The 15,178-nt window shown below is 50.2% G+C and overlaps 1 protein-coding gene across 1 annotated transcript in view; it reads left to right on the top strand.

Moving 5' to 3' along the window:
- Positions 1–14,900, top strand: part of eipr1 (EARP complex and GARP complex interacting protein 1) — a 50,367-nt gene extending 35,467 nt beyond the window's left edge. Inside the window, exons 7-9 of the mRNA XM_063496842.1 lie at positions 8,310–8,477; positions 11,882–12,049; positions 14,449–14,900. Of these exons, the coding sequence (XP_063352912.1) occupies positions 8,310–8,477; positions 11,882–12,049; positions 14,449–14,623 (511 nt within the window). The 3' untranslated portion in view covers positions 14,624–14,900. The remainder of the gene's footprint in view (positions 1–8,309; positions 8,478–11,881; positions 12,050–14,448) is intronic.
- Positions 14,901–15,178: the final 278 nt, after the last annotated feature.

Genomic DNA, 15,178 nt, shown 5'->3' with positions numbered 1-15,178 from the left:
ATTCATCACAAACAGAATGTGTGTAATTGACCCGTTACAGACTGGATGCAGGCTGGTTACAGACCGGTTGCAGACTGGTTGCAGGCTGGTTACAGACCGGTTACAGTCTGGATGCAGGCTGGTTACAGACCGGTTACAGTCTGGATGCAGGCTGGTTACAGACCGGTTACAGTCTGGATGCATACCGGATGCAGACCGGCTACAGACTGGATCCAGACTGGTTACAGACCGGTTACAGTCTGGATGCATACCGGATGCAGACCGGCTACAGACTGGATGCAGGCTGGTTACAGACCGGTTACAGTCTGGATGCATACCGGATGCAGACCGGTTACAGACTGGATCCAGACTGGTTACAGACCGGTTACAGTCTGGATGCATACCGGCTACAGACTGGATGCAGGCTGGTTACAGACCGATTAGACTGGATTCATACCGGATGCAGACCGGTTACAGACTGGTTGTAGGCTGGTTACAGACCGGATACAGACTGGATGCAGACCGGTTACAGACTGGATGCAGGCGGGTTACAGACTGGTTGCAGGCGGGTTACAGACTGGTTGCAAACTGGATGCAGACTGATTACAGACCAGATGCAGACCAGTTACAAACCGGTTGCAAGTTAATTGCACACGATGGCAATAATTTTGGTTGTGCATTCAGTCTCCAACAGTGTTTTCTCTGGTGTGACTATAGCATTCTTTTTCTCCTCTTCTCTAAAATAAGGACGGGGAGTGCAGCTCCACCAGCAGCAGATGCCTCGAGCTGGTTATCTAACACCCTGGAGAGGAGCTTGGTCTCTACAGCACCCTCTTGCCTCCCAGATGCATAGCTTTTTTTTTTTCTTTTTTTAAAAAAAAAGCAAAGATAGCGCTGCTTATAAAACATATATGGTGCCTGTTCCACTTTGTACTGATGTAATATGCAGCATTATGTAAATTATGGAATACTCGGCTCTGATACGGGGACAGAAAACTGTGTTTAATGGAAAATCCTGACACACTCTCACTCCTCCTCAGCCGGCTGTTCTCACTGCACCTTTGCTTTTACATTATTCACAGAGTAATCCCTGCTGTACTGAGCTGCTGTTGTGATTTTTTATTTTTTTTTAGGCAGGTCTGTTTCATTAATGTATTTTTAAAAGGTCTTATTTCAGTTGTGCCACAGGTCGTTAGTGAGAGCTGGGCAGCATTGTTGCAGAGATGAACAATGTGTGCAAAATGTGCATCAGCTCACGGAGAGGAGCATGTGGGCTGTAACAAATATCACATAATTATATACAGCAGATTAATTAGCCTGCAGATTGGAGCTGGTGATGTGTACACAAACAGTCCAGAAAGGATCCAGCTCAATGTCAGAATAACTAAAATGTCAGTAATTCAGCTTTACTCGCACATTTTTGATTCCTAAAGCCATGTGGAGCTCGTCAATAAAGTCAGAGTCATCGGTTTACAACAATAGAATTCAGAGTGTGATTGTCTCTAATTAAAGGGCTCACAGCGTTGGAGCGTAACCATGGTCGCTGGTGCTAAAGGACATAAAAACTGAGCCCAGGCAGCAGAGCTGTACAAAAGTCTCATGCACTTTAGAGTCTGCAGTCGCTCGCTCCAGGTTTATCCAGCGTGACACGACAACCCGAAACACGGAGCCGGTCATAAAAATGTAAAGCATATGACCCCACAGAGACCTGCTCACAGCACCTGTGAGAGGACGCCGATCGCTCTACGTGGTGCTCCGAAGGCGCTCGGGTGACACTGCACTGATGCCCGAGGCTTCATTCAGAGGCGGTTCACTGCGTCCTGGGCTGCCTTGAAGGACCGTCTACTCATTGTGTTCTTTGGACAAGCCAATCACACAGTTTGTTCTCAGAAAGGCGGCTCTGTCCACACTGTCAAAATTTCTAAAAGCATGTAGAGACGTGTGTGATTCGGGCTCCTGTCTGCATTACTTTGGTTTCTTCTTCCAATCGCTGTGTTTCTTGGTCAGTCCCCAGCTCCAGTGGAGCTACTGCCAGATGTCTGGGCTGGAATCATGTTCTCAACCAGTTCAAGAACTGGGACCAGTTTCGTCAGGATTTTTGGTATTTACTTGTTTTCGGTACAGTTCCACTCGTGTAAAGGTTGCGTGATCTTCCACGTGTGTTTAGGTTTAAGCAACACAGCTACTCAGTTGGTAGAGGCAGCAGGATTTCTTGGTCTGGTTAACCAGTAAAACTACTTGGCTGTGTTCATGCATTGAGACTTCTCGGTTAGTTTAGGTAAGAGGTGGGGAACTCCAGGCCTCGAGGGCCAAGCCCTGCAGGTTTTAGATCTCACCCTGGGTCAACACACCTGAATCAAATGTTTAGTTCATCACCAGGCCTCTGGAGAACTTCAAGACATGTTGAGGAGGTCATTTAGCCAAGGACACTGGCCCTTGAGGCCTGGAGTTCCCCCACCCCTGGATTAGGTGATGAAACAGATTTATGTCTCAGGCACGCAGCCATGCAGACTGCTGGGTGACCTGCAGTCACCAGGGAAAAACATGGATTCCCCAGCCGGTTGGTGAACGGTTCCCCCAAGTTTCTGTCATTGGTTGAATTCAGTGGCGAAGAACATGCTACACCAAAAAGCTTGAGATTTCTTTGGTGGCCTTCAAAATAAGTGCCTTTTGAAGCATGTTTGTGGCACTGGTAAGGTCAACTTTTATTTTGAAGGCAAACATTCTCAGTTTCCAAGCAGAAGAAGAAGACTTTCTTTGGTCTGGTCTGTCCCTGGTCTGTAGGCCGGGGTGCCGAGGATGCTTTGGCGCACTATAAGAATCGTGGATTTGTTCAAAGTGCCCCGTTTCCTCCTTTTTCATAACTGCTTCCTGTTTGTGCGGGTGACTCGTCCCCCCACAGAGGCACAAACCATTCTTCCATGTGGAATAACTCGGATCTGAAGTGAATCAATCAATCAATCAATCAATCAAAGCTTTATTCATCACATGCAGGTTGCCCTGCAGTGAAATGGGACGCCCCCCCCCCCCCCCCCCCCCCCCGACCTTACACACACAACACAGACATTACATGGGGATCTGCAGTCTTGCTGACTGCAGAGAGTAAACGGACTGTTCACAGAAACAAAGAAATAACTTTTTTAAAAACTAATTTCCCACTTTGGACACATGCGTTCGGTATATTTGCAAACCAGTAACTGCTGTTTGCAAGTTAAAAACATCTTTAAAGAGGAAAGATGAAAACAAGTTGTTAGTTTGTGAGGATCTGACTGTGGGCGCACCGGGGGGCTTTAAGCCTTTGAATAATATTAGGCTAGCTAACAGCCATGTAGTACTCGCCACTGGGCATGTAGCTGTGCCTCTCTGTGAGGGAGAGAGGCCTGTCACTGGAGATGTTCTTACTCTGCATCGACTCTGAGTTCCCTCTTGGACCCACAGTCCACAGTGAGACACACACACACGCACACTGAGCTGTGTAATAGCTGTCAGGCCTGCAGCCATACCATGCTCTGCAGGGTGCATACTGAACAGCAGTGCAGTGTTGCAGTGAAGCATGGATCCTGTACACCTCCCCTTTGGTGTGTATGTGAGCATGTGCAGAATGAGCAGATATGGAGAGCGAAGCGCGAGCGAAAGAAGCTGAAATGATTGATGGCGGTGCCGTTTGCTTCTTTAAACGCCGGCTGCCTGGCGGTGCAAAGTCGACGAGCGGACATCGTCAAACCTCCTCGCCCGGATCGGCCCGAACGCTGCCTGACCAAAACCAGCGTTTCCATTCCACCTACCCATCAGCGCCTCGGCGTGCCGTGATGATAGGTTAGCCGAGGTAAACCATTATTCCCGAGCCTTTTCCATCATATTTTATTCACATATTCAAATCTGGCTCTATTATGCAAAAAGTGTTGGCTGTTCAAAGTATCATATTTCACATTCAAATGCGGGCCATTATGCAAAAGATGTCAGCTGCTTTTGAAATAGTGCTCTTCCATATGCCACTGTTGATTTGAGGGTGACCTTTTGAACCCTGCCGCTGTCAGATCGATCATCCGTGACCTTTTCCCGCGCTCCGGGCTTTTCCTCGGAAGACACGAACCAGACATCCCGCTGTAGCTCTCATAATGGAGGGGTCGGGACCTTATGCAGGCTTTAAAATAATTACAGAGAACACCTTTACGTTTAACACCGCCACCGCCGTGCTTATTTAGCTGCTCCACCTGCTGCAGCACACGCTGTACGGAGTTGACAGGGAGAAAGGGGGAAACTGGGTTTACAGATATCCGCATGTGAATATTTGCACTCTTTGGCCTTTGTTTCCTGCACTGATTGGTTATCAGTCGGTACAGTAACCTCACCGCAGTCATGTGATCGGTCAGATGTTTTATTCAGTAAGACCTGAGAACATAAAATCGTCTTGAAAGAGTTCAGCGAGCTCAGAGATCAGGTGAGCAGCAAGCTCATTTTCTCCTTTGTGTTTATGATCGGGGGCGTCGCCCCCTGCTGGGCAGTATAACAAACGCAGGTTTCAGGTGTTTAAACTTCTTTATGTTGGAAGTTTGGACTCTTTGCTTCACACGAACCTCTGTGCTCTCCTCCATCGTTTAGCCTGCTTGATGCCATGATCCTTTACTTTTTGTTCGTTTGCAGGCTCCTCCCCCTCCTCCCCCCTCCCTGCCTCCCTCTCCTGCTCCCATCTTTCTTTCTCTGCCAGCTCCATCTCAAAGCCAGGCTTTAATTTTGATCAGCGATGAAATGATTGCTCTCCTCTTTCGATTTTTCTTTTCTTCCCCCTCCCATCTCGCTGTGGTTGCCATGGAAACAGGGATGTGTGTGTATGTGTGTGTGTATGTGTGTGTGTGAGATTGTCGATCCCCTCAGCAGAGAGATTTATCACCCAGACTAAGCCTGTGTGTGTGTGCGTCTCTACCTTTGTAGCTTCCTGCTCACACTCTGCCTGTATTTACACACATAAATGGTATTTGTGGGAGTGTGTTTTCCCGGTTTTATGTTTTTATCTGCGTGTGTGTGTAACAGTGTGTGTAATAGGTCCCCGTCCCCTCGTCAGCCCCCCATCACACACACTCGCTGGATGACTTAAGATTGAGCGTGTTTGGTGGGTCGGGCCGACCTGCTCGTGCAAACATAAACACACACACACACACACACACACACACACACACACACACACACACACACACACACACAGTCCCAGGTCCCTCCTCCATTAGGCCAGGCCGGGCCGGGGGGGGGGGGGGGGGGGGGGGGGGGGGGGGGGCAGAGTTGCGTGTGCCGGTGTGTGCGTGCGTGCTTGGCGGGGGGATCGCTCAGAGACACCAGAGAGGGAAAGAGCGAAACTAACCCAATTTCCTGCTCCATTTCCTTTTCACGCGGCGGGCGCGTCCCATTCCACAGCGGGCCGGGTTGAACACCAGCCACCCTACAGCCCCGGGTCACGCCTTATACCTCAGAGTCGTACGCAGGACAGGGAGGCGGCGCTGTAAATAAATCATGTGCTGCGACTCGAAATTACACATGAAATTGCTATTTTGAGAGCAACTGAAGTTCACCAGAAGTTCCGAGTCAGCTCGGATCAGGAAGCTGCTGCTTGACGAGCTCGGGCGTATTTATTCCTACCGGCGACCCAACATCCCCGTGACCCGCACACGCATCAGCATCCAGGAAAGTGATGTCACAGGCAGGTCAGAAGGAACGCTGTCATCGAAGGCAGGTACGACTTATCCTCACTGATGCTGCTGTCTTTATGTTGGAGTGACGCAAAGACGTAACCATGGTGACGGATGTTATTGACACCAATTATATTTTCATATCGAGCTGCAGTAGGAGTCTCCTCATGGTCAGAAACACTGAGGGGCATCACAGCACACAGGAAATGAGAGCCGCTCATTTATAAAAGCATCAGGCCCTCTGAAGCCTGTTTATCTTCAGCCAGATGGAAAACATCTGTCAGCTCATCAGAACATCAGCAACGCTCGTGGCCTCCATCGGAGAAAAAATTCAGACATGTAGAAAAAAACAGAAACGACCAATCATTTCATCCACATACATCTAAGGGTGGGCGTGGTCACGTGGCTCCAGGCCAATAAGTGTCCAAGGAGAAGACATGAGAGGCGCCATGTTTGGTCCATCCTCCGTCTTCTCCTGCTTGAGTGGGTTCAGCGGGTCGAGCAGTGAGTCTGTCATGTGTGATGATGCTAAATAATAAAAAACTTGAAGCACGTCAAACCTTCAGGGTGACGGCTGTGTGTCTGGCATCGACTCAGATCTGCAGGTGTGTGCAGAGCGATCGGTCACACCGGGCGTGCGTCCCCTCCGCTCTCTGTGGGCTTCAAGGCAAACTTCTTCCTCGTTGTTTGACATTTCCCGAGTCGCACACAGTCCCCGAGCCGTCTTGACCTAATTGGAGCCCAGCGGTCTGCCTCGGGTCGTTCTTTATTCCTCCCTTATTTTAATGAGATTTTTAATTAGCATGTTAATTGCCTATCACAATCAGTGGGGCGACGAGCTAGCTGGCTAGCTGCTGTTGGCATCCAGCTGCGCCACAACACAGAGGCTTTCCACGCTGACGAGCCAAGCTGGGCCGAGCCAGCCTGCAGAAAACCTGCAGTTTCTGCAACACTGCGCTGCATTTGTGGCCGAGGCGTCGCTACATCCAGATAATTACCACTTCACTCACGCAGGTTTCCATCTACTCATGCATAATTTGCACGCTCAAGTGTCACGTTTGTGGAAATGTGGACACAACAGGCAAAAAGTAATGAAAACAAAGGAAAAATCACTGAACAGAAGCTCAGAGAAACAAAGACATAAAACAGGAAGTGACCAGAGCTGAAGCCAGACCACGGGCTGATCCCTCTGACCGGGTCTGGGTTGGAGGCGGAAACAAAAGAAGCCGTGCGATGACTGCTCGCCGGTAGCCTGCACGCCGAGTGTGATTGTCTGCTCCAACTATCACCTCCGACTCCGGAGCAACCCAAAGCAAGCAGCAGGTAAAATGTGGAGCCTGCTCCGTTCCATAAATGTCGCCTTCATTTGTCTCAATTAAGTCGTCGTTTTGAATTCTGCAGCCTCTCAGAAAGAACCGAGCCGGCACTAAAGACCAAACTCTGAGCTCATTTCTGGACTAAACTTACAGAGTTTTACTTTTGACAAATGCAGCATGTTACTGAGTGATAACCGTGTGACAGCGGTCTCTCTGTGAGTCCGGCCCGTCAGGAAACTTTTGATCTAACGAGTCATCTTCCTGGACGTGAAGGTTGGGGGTTCGATGTCCGGCTGCTTCAGTGTGGTCACGTGGAGCAGAAAAGCACAGTGATGCCTGTGCATTTACCAGATTTCTACCCCCCTCCCCACTTCAAATGAGCTTCTTTGAGTCCACCTGCCACTGCAGAGGCGGTCCTGATGGATCAGCTGACCTCGGGCCCTGCCCACATCAGCTTGTGGCTCAGCTCTGCCTGTGCAGGCGAGTAACAAATCACGTACAGTTCAGAGTGTGTAAGCTGCTTTAGTCTCTGCAAGCTGCTTTGGAACCCACCCCGACCTGTTCCATTTAATCCATGTTGTATTTTTCAGTTTTCATAGAATAAAATGTGAAGAACAGCAGCTTTAAATGTTGCAGCTCCAGGCTTTTGTTGGGTGCGCCGTCTTTTTAATAACATTTTAAATGCATTCATTCTCAGGGTGGTGTAAAAAGCTCAGCCTACAAGCCTCCACCCGTGAGCTCTGCGAGCACTGGTTCTTCCCTGGTGATGCTCCACTAATGAGAATCTTTAAGAGCGCGGCGTTCGCTGTCATTGTGCTCACGCTGCGCTCCGGCTGACCGAGCTGGAGAGGAAGTGATGCGCTACGATGGCAGCGCTTCACGGGTGACGGCCTGAATTCGCCTCTTAAAGCGGTAACCGCAGAGGAGTCGCTGCTCTGAGGTCAGAGGAGGAAGGGTGTGAGAGCGGGGACGGTTTTTCTTTTAAAGGTGTGTTTGAGGGAGATAAAAGGAGGTGGAGGCGCTGTCGTGTTTGTTAGCAGGAAGTCGAGGCTGTGCCGTTATGAGGCTCGCCTTTGTAATTTACCACCGCCGGTGTCGGCCGCTTTATTGAGGCTGGCCTTCGCTGACAGACGGCGACGCAGAGAGGCTTTGATTTACCCGGGAAGCCTCGGTGAAGCTTCCTCTCCCTCATATCTGCTCTTGTTGTTCCGTCTCCTCCTCCTCTTCCTCGCACTCGTTGCTTCCTCTCACTCTCATCCTGCTCGTTTCTGCTCTTGTGCGTTTGCCTTCATGCCTCTAACCTCTCTCTCTCTCTCTCTCTCTCTCTCTCCAGTCAGATCTACTGTATAGAGAACGCCCACGGTCAGCTGGTGCGCGACCTGGACTTTAACCCAAACCGCCAGTACTACCTGGCCAGCTGCGGGGACGACTGCAAGGTCAAGTTCTGGGACGTCCGCAGCGTGCAGGAGCCTGTGAAGACGCTGGAGGAGCACTCGCACTGGTGGGTGGATGCAGAGAGGTCAGGGCGGGTGTCCCACACCTGAACCGTGCCCGTGTGTGGGTGGTGTTCCAGCTGGAGCCCATGAAGTGAAGTGTTGTAGATTTTTCTGAAATCTGAAAGTAGTCCCCCAAGTTATTGTAGTTTTCTTTAAATACAGTTACTTCAGTTTATTTAATGCAGCCATGCGACCTTTAACCTTCATGTAGCCCGACATGGCTGCAGCTCAGGAGGTTCCATCCCGGCTGCTCCAGTCTGCGTGCCACAGAGCTGTAACAATCAGTTCGTCCGTTATTTATTTTCACAGTTTCAGGCCTCTGAGCAGATGTGGAGCTGTAAGTATTTACCAGCATTTGGAGTCATGACGTCACACCTGCAGCAGATCTCCAGGTGAACATTTCAGGGCTAAAAAACAATCAGATTTACACCGAGGCCGAGAATAACCTGCAGCAGTTTAATATCTGCAGGAAGCAGCGCTGGTGCCTCATGTTTGATCCCAAAGTGCATTCTGGGTAAACTTTCAGGGCCGGTGGCAGAGGTGTCTGCTCAGAAGACGATAGAGCAGGTGAAGCATCTCTTCGTTACCTGCAGGATCATCTGCATGGCCTCATTAAATATAACAGCTGATTCTGAGGGGCACATGTGCTGACCTGTGCTCAGGGTGTGGTGTCACCGCGTTAATGCCACGTTTGGCCTTTGCTTCGTTATCTTTAGACGAGCTTTCATGAAGCTCAGCAGAAAAGCCGGAGTCAGACGTGAACGATGAGGGCGGGGCAGCAAAGGTGGGAACACAGACAAGGACAGGAAAAGGCAAAGAAAGTCACTGCCAAAATAAAACAGATGCAGACAGAGACGGGAAGCAAACATGAGCTTTAATATTTGAGACGCTCTGACAGGAAGCAGTGATTCTTTCATTAAAGCTGCCTGTGTGCATGTGTGCAAACCTCTCCTGACTTCATCTGCAGAACCAACTGCAGCATCGCAGGACACCTGAGCCGCAGCGAGGAGAAACATGGCCATGCCGCTCGTTGGTTCCTGCTTTTATTAATGCCTTTATCTCCCAGCTAATGAAACGGCCTGACCGCTCCCGCTGCAGGAAAAGTTCGTCATGCCCTCATTACTAATTAAACACACAGCCACTCGCTTTGTCACTGAGGACCGGAGCGCAGCGCCGCCCGGCCTGCTCGGGGTCGTCCGCTCTGTGTGTGTTTGTGTGTGAGCTGAATAGATGATCAGTGTGTCTGAGAGCCAAACTGGGCTACTGCTGCAGCACACCAACCCTTACCTGATACACACACACAGACACACACACTCAAGAGCAGCCGTTATCTCCAAACCAAAGTAGAGTTGGCAAACATATCCATGGCTGCAGATGGGATCTCTTGTGATACGAGATATAGGTGTGTGTGTCTGTGTCTGTGTGTGTGTGTGTGTGTGTGTGTGTCTGTGTTTGTGTGTGTGTCTGTGTGTGTGTGTGTGTGTCACCATCTAATCTGTCTTTCTGGACATGTTTTTTTTATCTCTGTGTGTGGTTTCTGTATGTTCACGCATCTTTTGTGTAGTGCATATGTGTGTGTGTGTGTGTGTGTGTGTGTGTGTGTGTGTGTGTGTGTGTGCTCGTTTTTCGGAGCGCAGCCAGGATATGGCCTCAGGGCTGCTGGGGGTATTAGGGACTATTTTTTAGCAGGGAAGCGGATTAGGGGAGCGCGGGGAACGGCGTGGCCGTGGCTGATTTTCTGTCAACAGCCTCGGTTATCCCTCAATCCCTCCCTGTGAGGGAACTGGGACTCTGAGCTGCACCCCCGGGCTCGCAGAGAGAGAGCGAGGCGGGAGTCGGAGTCACCAATCAGAGAGAGCGAGGGGAAAGGTGGGGAGGAGAGAAAGAAAGCATCATTTATGATATCATCAGCTCATGAGAAGCTCAGACGTCAGCCGCGAGGAACAGAATCCCCATTGCTGGCGTGTGAACGCTCGCAGAGACGCACCTTGCAGCCGCCGCGTTTACTGCACGATGGGTGTGGGCGCGAGTGCGTGAACGAGATGGATGCAGGAGCTTCTCGTGTGGTCTCGTCACACACGATCGGTCTGAGTGTTTGGCTCTCACACGCAGCGCTCTTACAAATAAAGGCACTTTTTTCCTCCAGATGTTTGAGCCCGTCTCTACAAAAAACACCAAAAACACAGGGATGGGAGGGGCTAATGTAAGACGTTCCCCAGTGATTGGTCCTCAGGTTTTGTCACCATGATGTCCTTCTCACTAAGGCGAGCTCAGTTACTGCTGGGAATCTGTCTGCCGCTCCTCTAAAGCCCGCCTGGCTCCCCTGTGCTGCTGGAAAACTTTACATATTCAGCTCATTTCAGACTGAAGGGGAACCTCAGAACATGGTGCTGAGGTCAGACTCGTGTCTGGGCGAGTGAAACCACACAGCTGTGAGAGATGATGATAAAAGATAAGGAGGAGTCACTTCATCAGTGCGTCTCAGTTTATCGACTCTTTGGGCTTAAAGTCAAATAAATGCGTCAGATTACAGAAAAAACTCAGAAAATATTCTTTTAACTGTGGAAATTTTTGAAAACAGACATTTTACAAGTAGAAAAAAACAGTACTACTGTCATTTACTTGTTCATGTGTTACTTTGCTGTAATATGAATAACTGTGTGTGTGTGTGTGTGTGTGTGTGTGTGTGTGTGTGTGTGGAGGGGGGGTCATCCTCTGATATGACCGTATTTATTACTACATTTAGTTTATTACTAAATAGAACAAAATAGAAACTTTTTTGTCATTGCACACGTCACAAGTGCAAGACAATGAAATGCAGTTTGCATCCATGCAGAAGGTGCTTCAGCAATAATATAGATATATTACAGAATATGGATCACAGGTATGTTACAGGCTACAGCTGTAGTGAGTGCGACCTGACCGAAATAAACTTCACACCATATTCACTGAGAGCGGAGGCGGAGCCTCTGATGTCATCATCAGTTCACTGATGAGGTCACGGTTTGAGGGAGTTTCATATTTGGTCTGCGGTGAGCTGTCTGAAAGATGGATGTGGGTCTGGGGGTGTGGCTTGTTGTTATCGTTCATCATGAGCGAGTCGGCTGCAGGGCGTGTAGCTGTGAGCGATTATAACGTGAGAGCAGCCTCCCTCAGAGTCTGGGTCACAGTGGAAACGTGCATGCAGGGGGCTGTGACTGATCCAGGTGATCGCCTGTATCCTACCTGTGCTGTAGGGAGGGGCCTGCTGTTCCTCTGACGGGTGGTTCTGGGAGACGCTGTTTGGAAGTGCAGCGAGGTCGTTTATGTGTGATTCACTGTGCGTGGATGTAAAAAGCACCACTCTTAATCTAACCAGCGCCTCGGTGTGTGTGTGTGTGTGTGTGTGCGCGTGTGGGTGTGGCCTCAGGGTTTGGAGCGTCCGCTACAACCACAGCCACGACCAGCTGGTGTTGACGGCCAGCAGCGACAGCCGCCTCATCCTCTCCAACATGGTGTCCATCTCCTCGGAGCCGTTTGGACACCTGGTGGATGACGAGGAGCTCAGCGAGGGGGAGGAGCTTCACCAGGAGGACAAGTAAGAGAAAACACTGCCTTTGACTTCAGACAGGTCACATGACTTTGATGGAACACTGCAAAACCTTGGGTTAGGGGTCAGAGGTTAGCCGTCATAGGCTTAAAGCTCGCCGTACCTGCAGCTAACCTAACGCAGCCATCGGGAGCACCGGCACGCTTCCCGCCGCCCTCAGGGTCCATTTGGTTTTGGACGGCCTTCTTATTAACACGCTATTATTTCCTCACGTGACCTCTGCTGGTGTGAGAGGAGGGAGGGTGGACACAGGTGATCTGTATGTGCGTGGGCGGGGTTTAAAGGTGTTTGATCAGCGCTGCTATCATTTTATTTCCTTCTCCACGCCTCCTTTAAACATGATCAGGTGCAACTTTATTATTCTGGATTCACATCTTTGAGTTTTCCCGAGGCCCTCGTGACCTCTGACCTCTGTGCCGATGCTGCGATGTTATCTTTCACATCAGCTCTGTGTGAAGGCACGCTGTCAGGAGCCCATCAGGAGCCTGATGAGGCGAGCGCGGCGTATTCTGAGCGCGTTATTTGATAATCGTCCTCTCAGATGAAAGCTGACGGGCTGAACCTTCGCTCTCGGGCTCTCGGGCTCTGCGGCGCTCGCGGTGATAAAAGTGGAAACATTAAAAATGCGTTGCTGTCAAACACTTCAGGAGTTTTTCTCTGTGGCGTTTAGAGCTGATTCCCACACAGCAGGGATATCGTCTGTAATGGTTCCAAACCTGCCGCCGTCCTCCATCCATTACGCTCCCAGTCCGCCTCTCAGCCTCAGCCGCCGGCTCTCATCGTCAATGACCGACTCTCATCCACAATTATCAGCTCTCCTTCCTAATCACCAGCACTCAGCTCCAGTTTGAACCCTCCCACTGCAGCCGCTGACCCTCTCGTCTGCGCGCTGCGTGTCCACTCCACAGTTCCTGGACGCCGGCATTCCTCCCGTGGGTTTGTGGGTATTTTTTGCAGACTGTGCGTTTTGTTTCCTGGTGAAAAGGATCTGTTCAGTCGTACTGTCAAACCGTGAAGGCAAACCTGACAGCGTGTGCAGGAATTAGACTCGGCCATAAAGATAATAAAAATGACAGAGGTTTGATTGTGGGCGGGGCTTGGGGAGCTTCAGTCACACTAGACCAAAAAGAGGACGGCGACCTCCCTGCAACCGAAAGGATCTGACAGATTTCGCTGCTGTGACTGCTGCGTTCATCGCCGTGGCGCTCCGTCTGCTGCGCAGCGTTTAGCTCACAGCCTGACCGAAACATGAACACAGGCCACAAAAACCCAGACGAGCGTGCACGTGGAGGCTGCAGAGGCGTGCCCGGTGACATCATCAGCGTACCTGCTGCTCACCTGAAACAGTCAAATGTCACGGCGGTGTCCGCCGATGACACGAGTCCTAAACCCTCTGGTCCGTTAGACTAACTGGGGCCGGGCTGAGTATTTATCAGACGCGCTCACGTAAAGCGCCTCGTCCCCGTTTCTCCTCCTGATGGATCCGTACGAGCAACGAGCTGAGAAGTGATTTTATTTCGGGGCACTGCCCGGAGGGAGCCGCTTGAGCCGGCGTGAAACGGTTAACGTGAAACCTGTGTGTCAGGATTTCCCCTCAGGAGCGCTAACAGCGGCGGGTTTAGGAGGAAGTGGGGACGGCGCTAACGCTGAAGTCTGATTTAGCATCGCTCTGTGCGGCGGCAGGAAGAGAGCGCTGCTTTACAGCTGAGCCACCATCATCTCAGGTCGAAACAGGAAGTGACCTCACAGACACTCAGCAGCTCATCTTTTTTTATTAAGTCGGGAGAATCTCCAAACGTCTGCGCGCTCACGACCATAAAGTCACGTTGTGTGTGTTTTTCCTGCGTTATTGATTTTATTGCTTTATTAGTTTTTATTATTAATGTTGATAAAACTGTTGTGTTATTATATTTAGATACAAACAGACGTTCGTACCATGAACACATGAACGATAAAAGAATTAAACACACAAGCGACGGAGAGCCTGACACTCAGCCACGTCATGTGACGACCTGAGTGAACGACGGCGGGATGCAGATTTCTCCGATTCTGAATATGTTTAAGGTTCCCTGAAGGTTTGAGTCGATGAAACCGGGAACGCTGAGGTTCACAGCAGAACGGTCGCGGGTTCGAACCTCGCAGGTCAAAGGTGCCTCGCTCTGACTGATGATGGCAGATTTGCTCCTCCGGCGTTCAGAGCAGCGGCTCTGTCGGCACTCGTGGTGCTGATGCTGCTGGCCTCATGATGCTTGTTTCTATGGATACCGCCCATCATTGTGTTGGAAACATTATCTAAGTCAACCTTTCAGTGAAAATAAGACAAATGAGGCTGCCTCGTATTTCACAGCTCACCTGTGTGTGTGTGTGTGTGTGTGTGTGTGATGCAGGGGTAAGGAGCCGCTGAAAGACAGCGTGGTGTCCACCTACGAGGAGCACGAGGACAGCGTGTACGCGGCGGAGTGGTCGTCGGCCGACCCGTGGCTCTTTGCTTCGCTCAGTTATGACGGACGGCTCGTCATCAACAGAGTCCCACGCGCCCTCAAATACCGCATCCTGCTCTGAGCGGGGTCGTGCTGCCTGTGTGTGTGTGTGTGTGTGTGTGTGTGTGTGTGTGTGTGAGTGTGTGTGTGTGTGTGTGTGAGTGAGACAGGCTGTGTTGATGCTGACCGCTGTAAAAAACATCTGTGTTGCTTAGAAGTAAAAACTGGCCAATGGATGAAGTTTGTGACAACAAATCTTTAATAAAAGCGTTTAGTTCTTGTCATAATTTCAGCATGTAAGCTAGTTTTGGTCTAAACTCGACTCAGTTTAATAAAATCTAAGGTGTAAAAGTTTGCCTGCATTCTTTTTAACGTCCACCAGGGGGCGAAACTATGGTTGCACAAAGGTTTCTGACACTGAAGAAGAAAACGACCCTCAGAGTCTTTGGGCTCAGTCGCTGGTTTCATCGCTGACAAACTCACTTCGCAGGTTTTGGTCCTTGTAAGTGTCAGAAAGGAGGAACGTGCTGATTGGCTAACAGCGAGCCAATGAGGATGTGGTCCCACAGTTAGAAACACCTCTCGCTCACCAAGATGGCAACTACAAAACACACCACACGTCTTAACAATGCGATGT

This window comes from Pelmatolapia mariae, linkage group LG16_19, assembly GCF_036321145.2.
Source record: "Pelmatolapia mariae isolate MD_Pm_ZW linkage group LG16_19, Pm_UMD_F_2, whole genome shotgun sequence".
NCBI classification, from domain to species: domain Eukaryota; kingdom Metazoa; phylum Chordata; class Actinopteri; order Cichliformes; family Cichlidae; genus Pelmatolapia; species Pelmatolapia mariae.
Note: the sequence above shows the minus strand (reverse complement) of the source record. Positions and strands in the feature narration are given on the sequence as shown.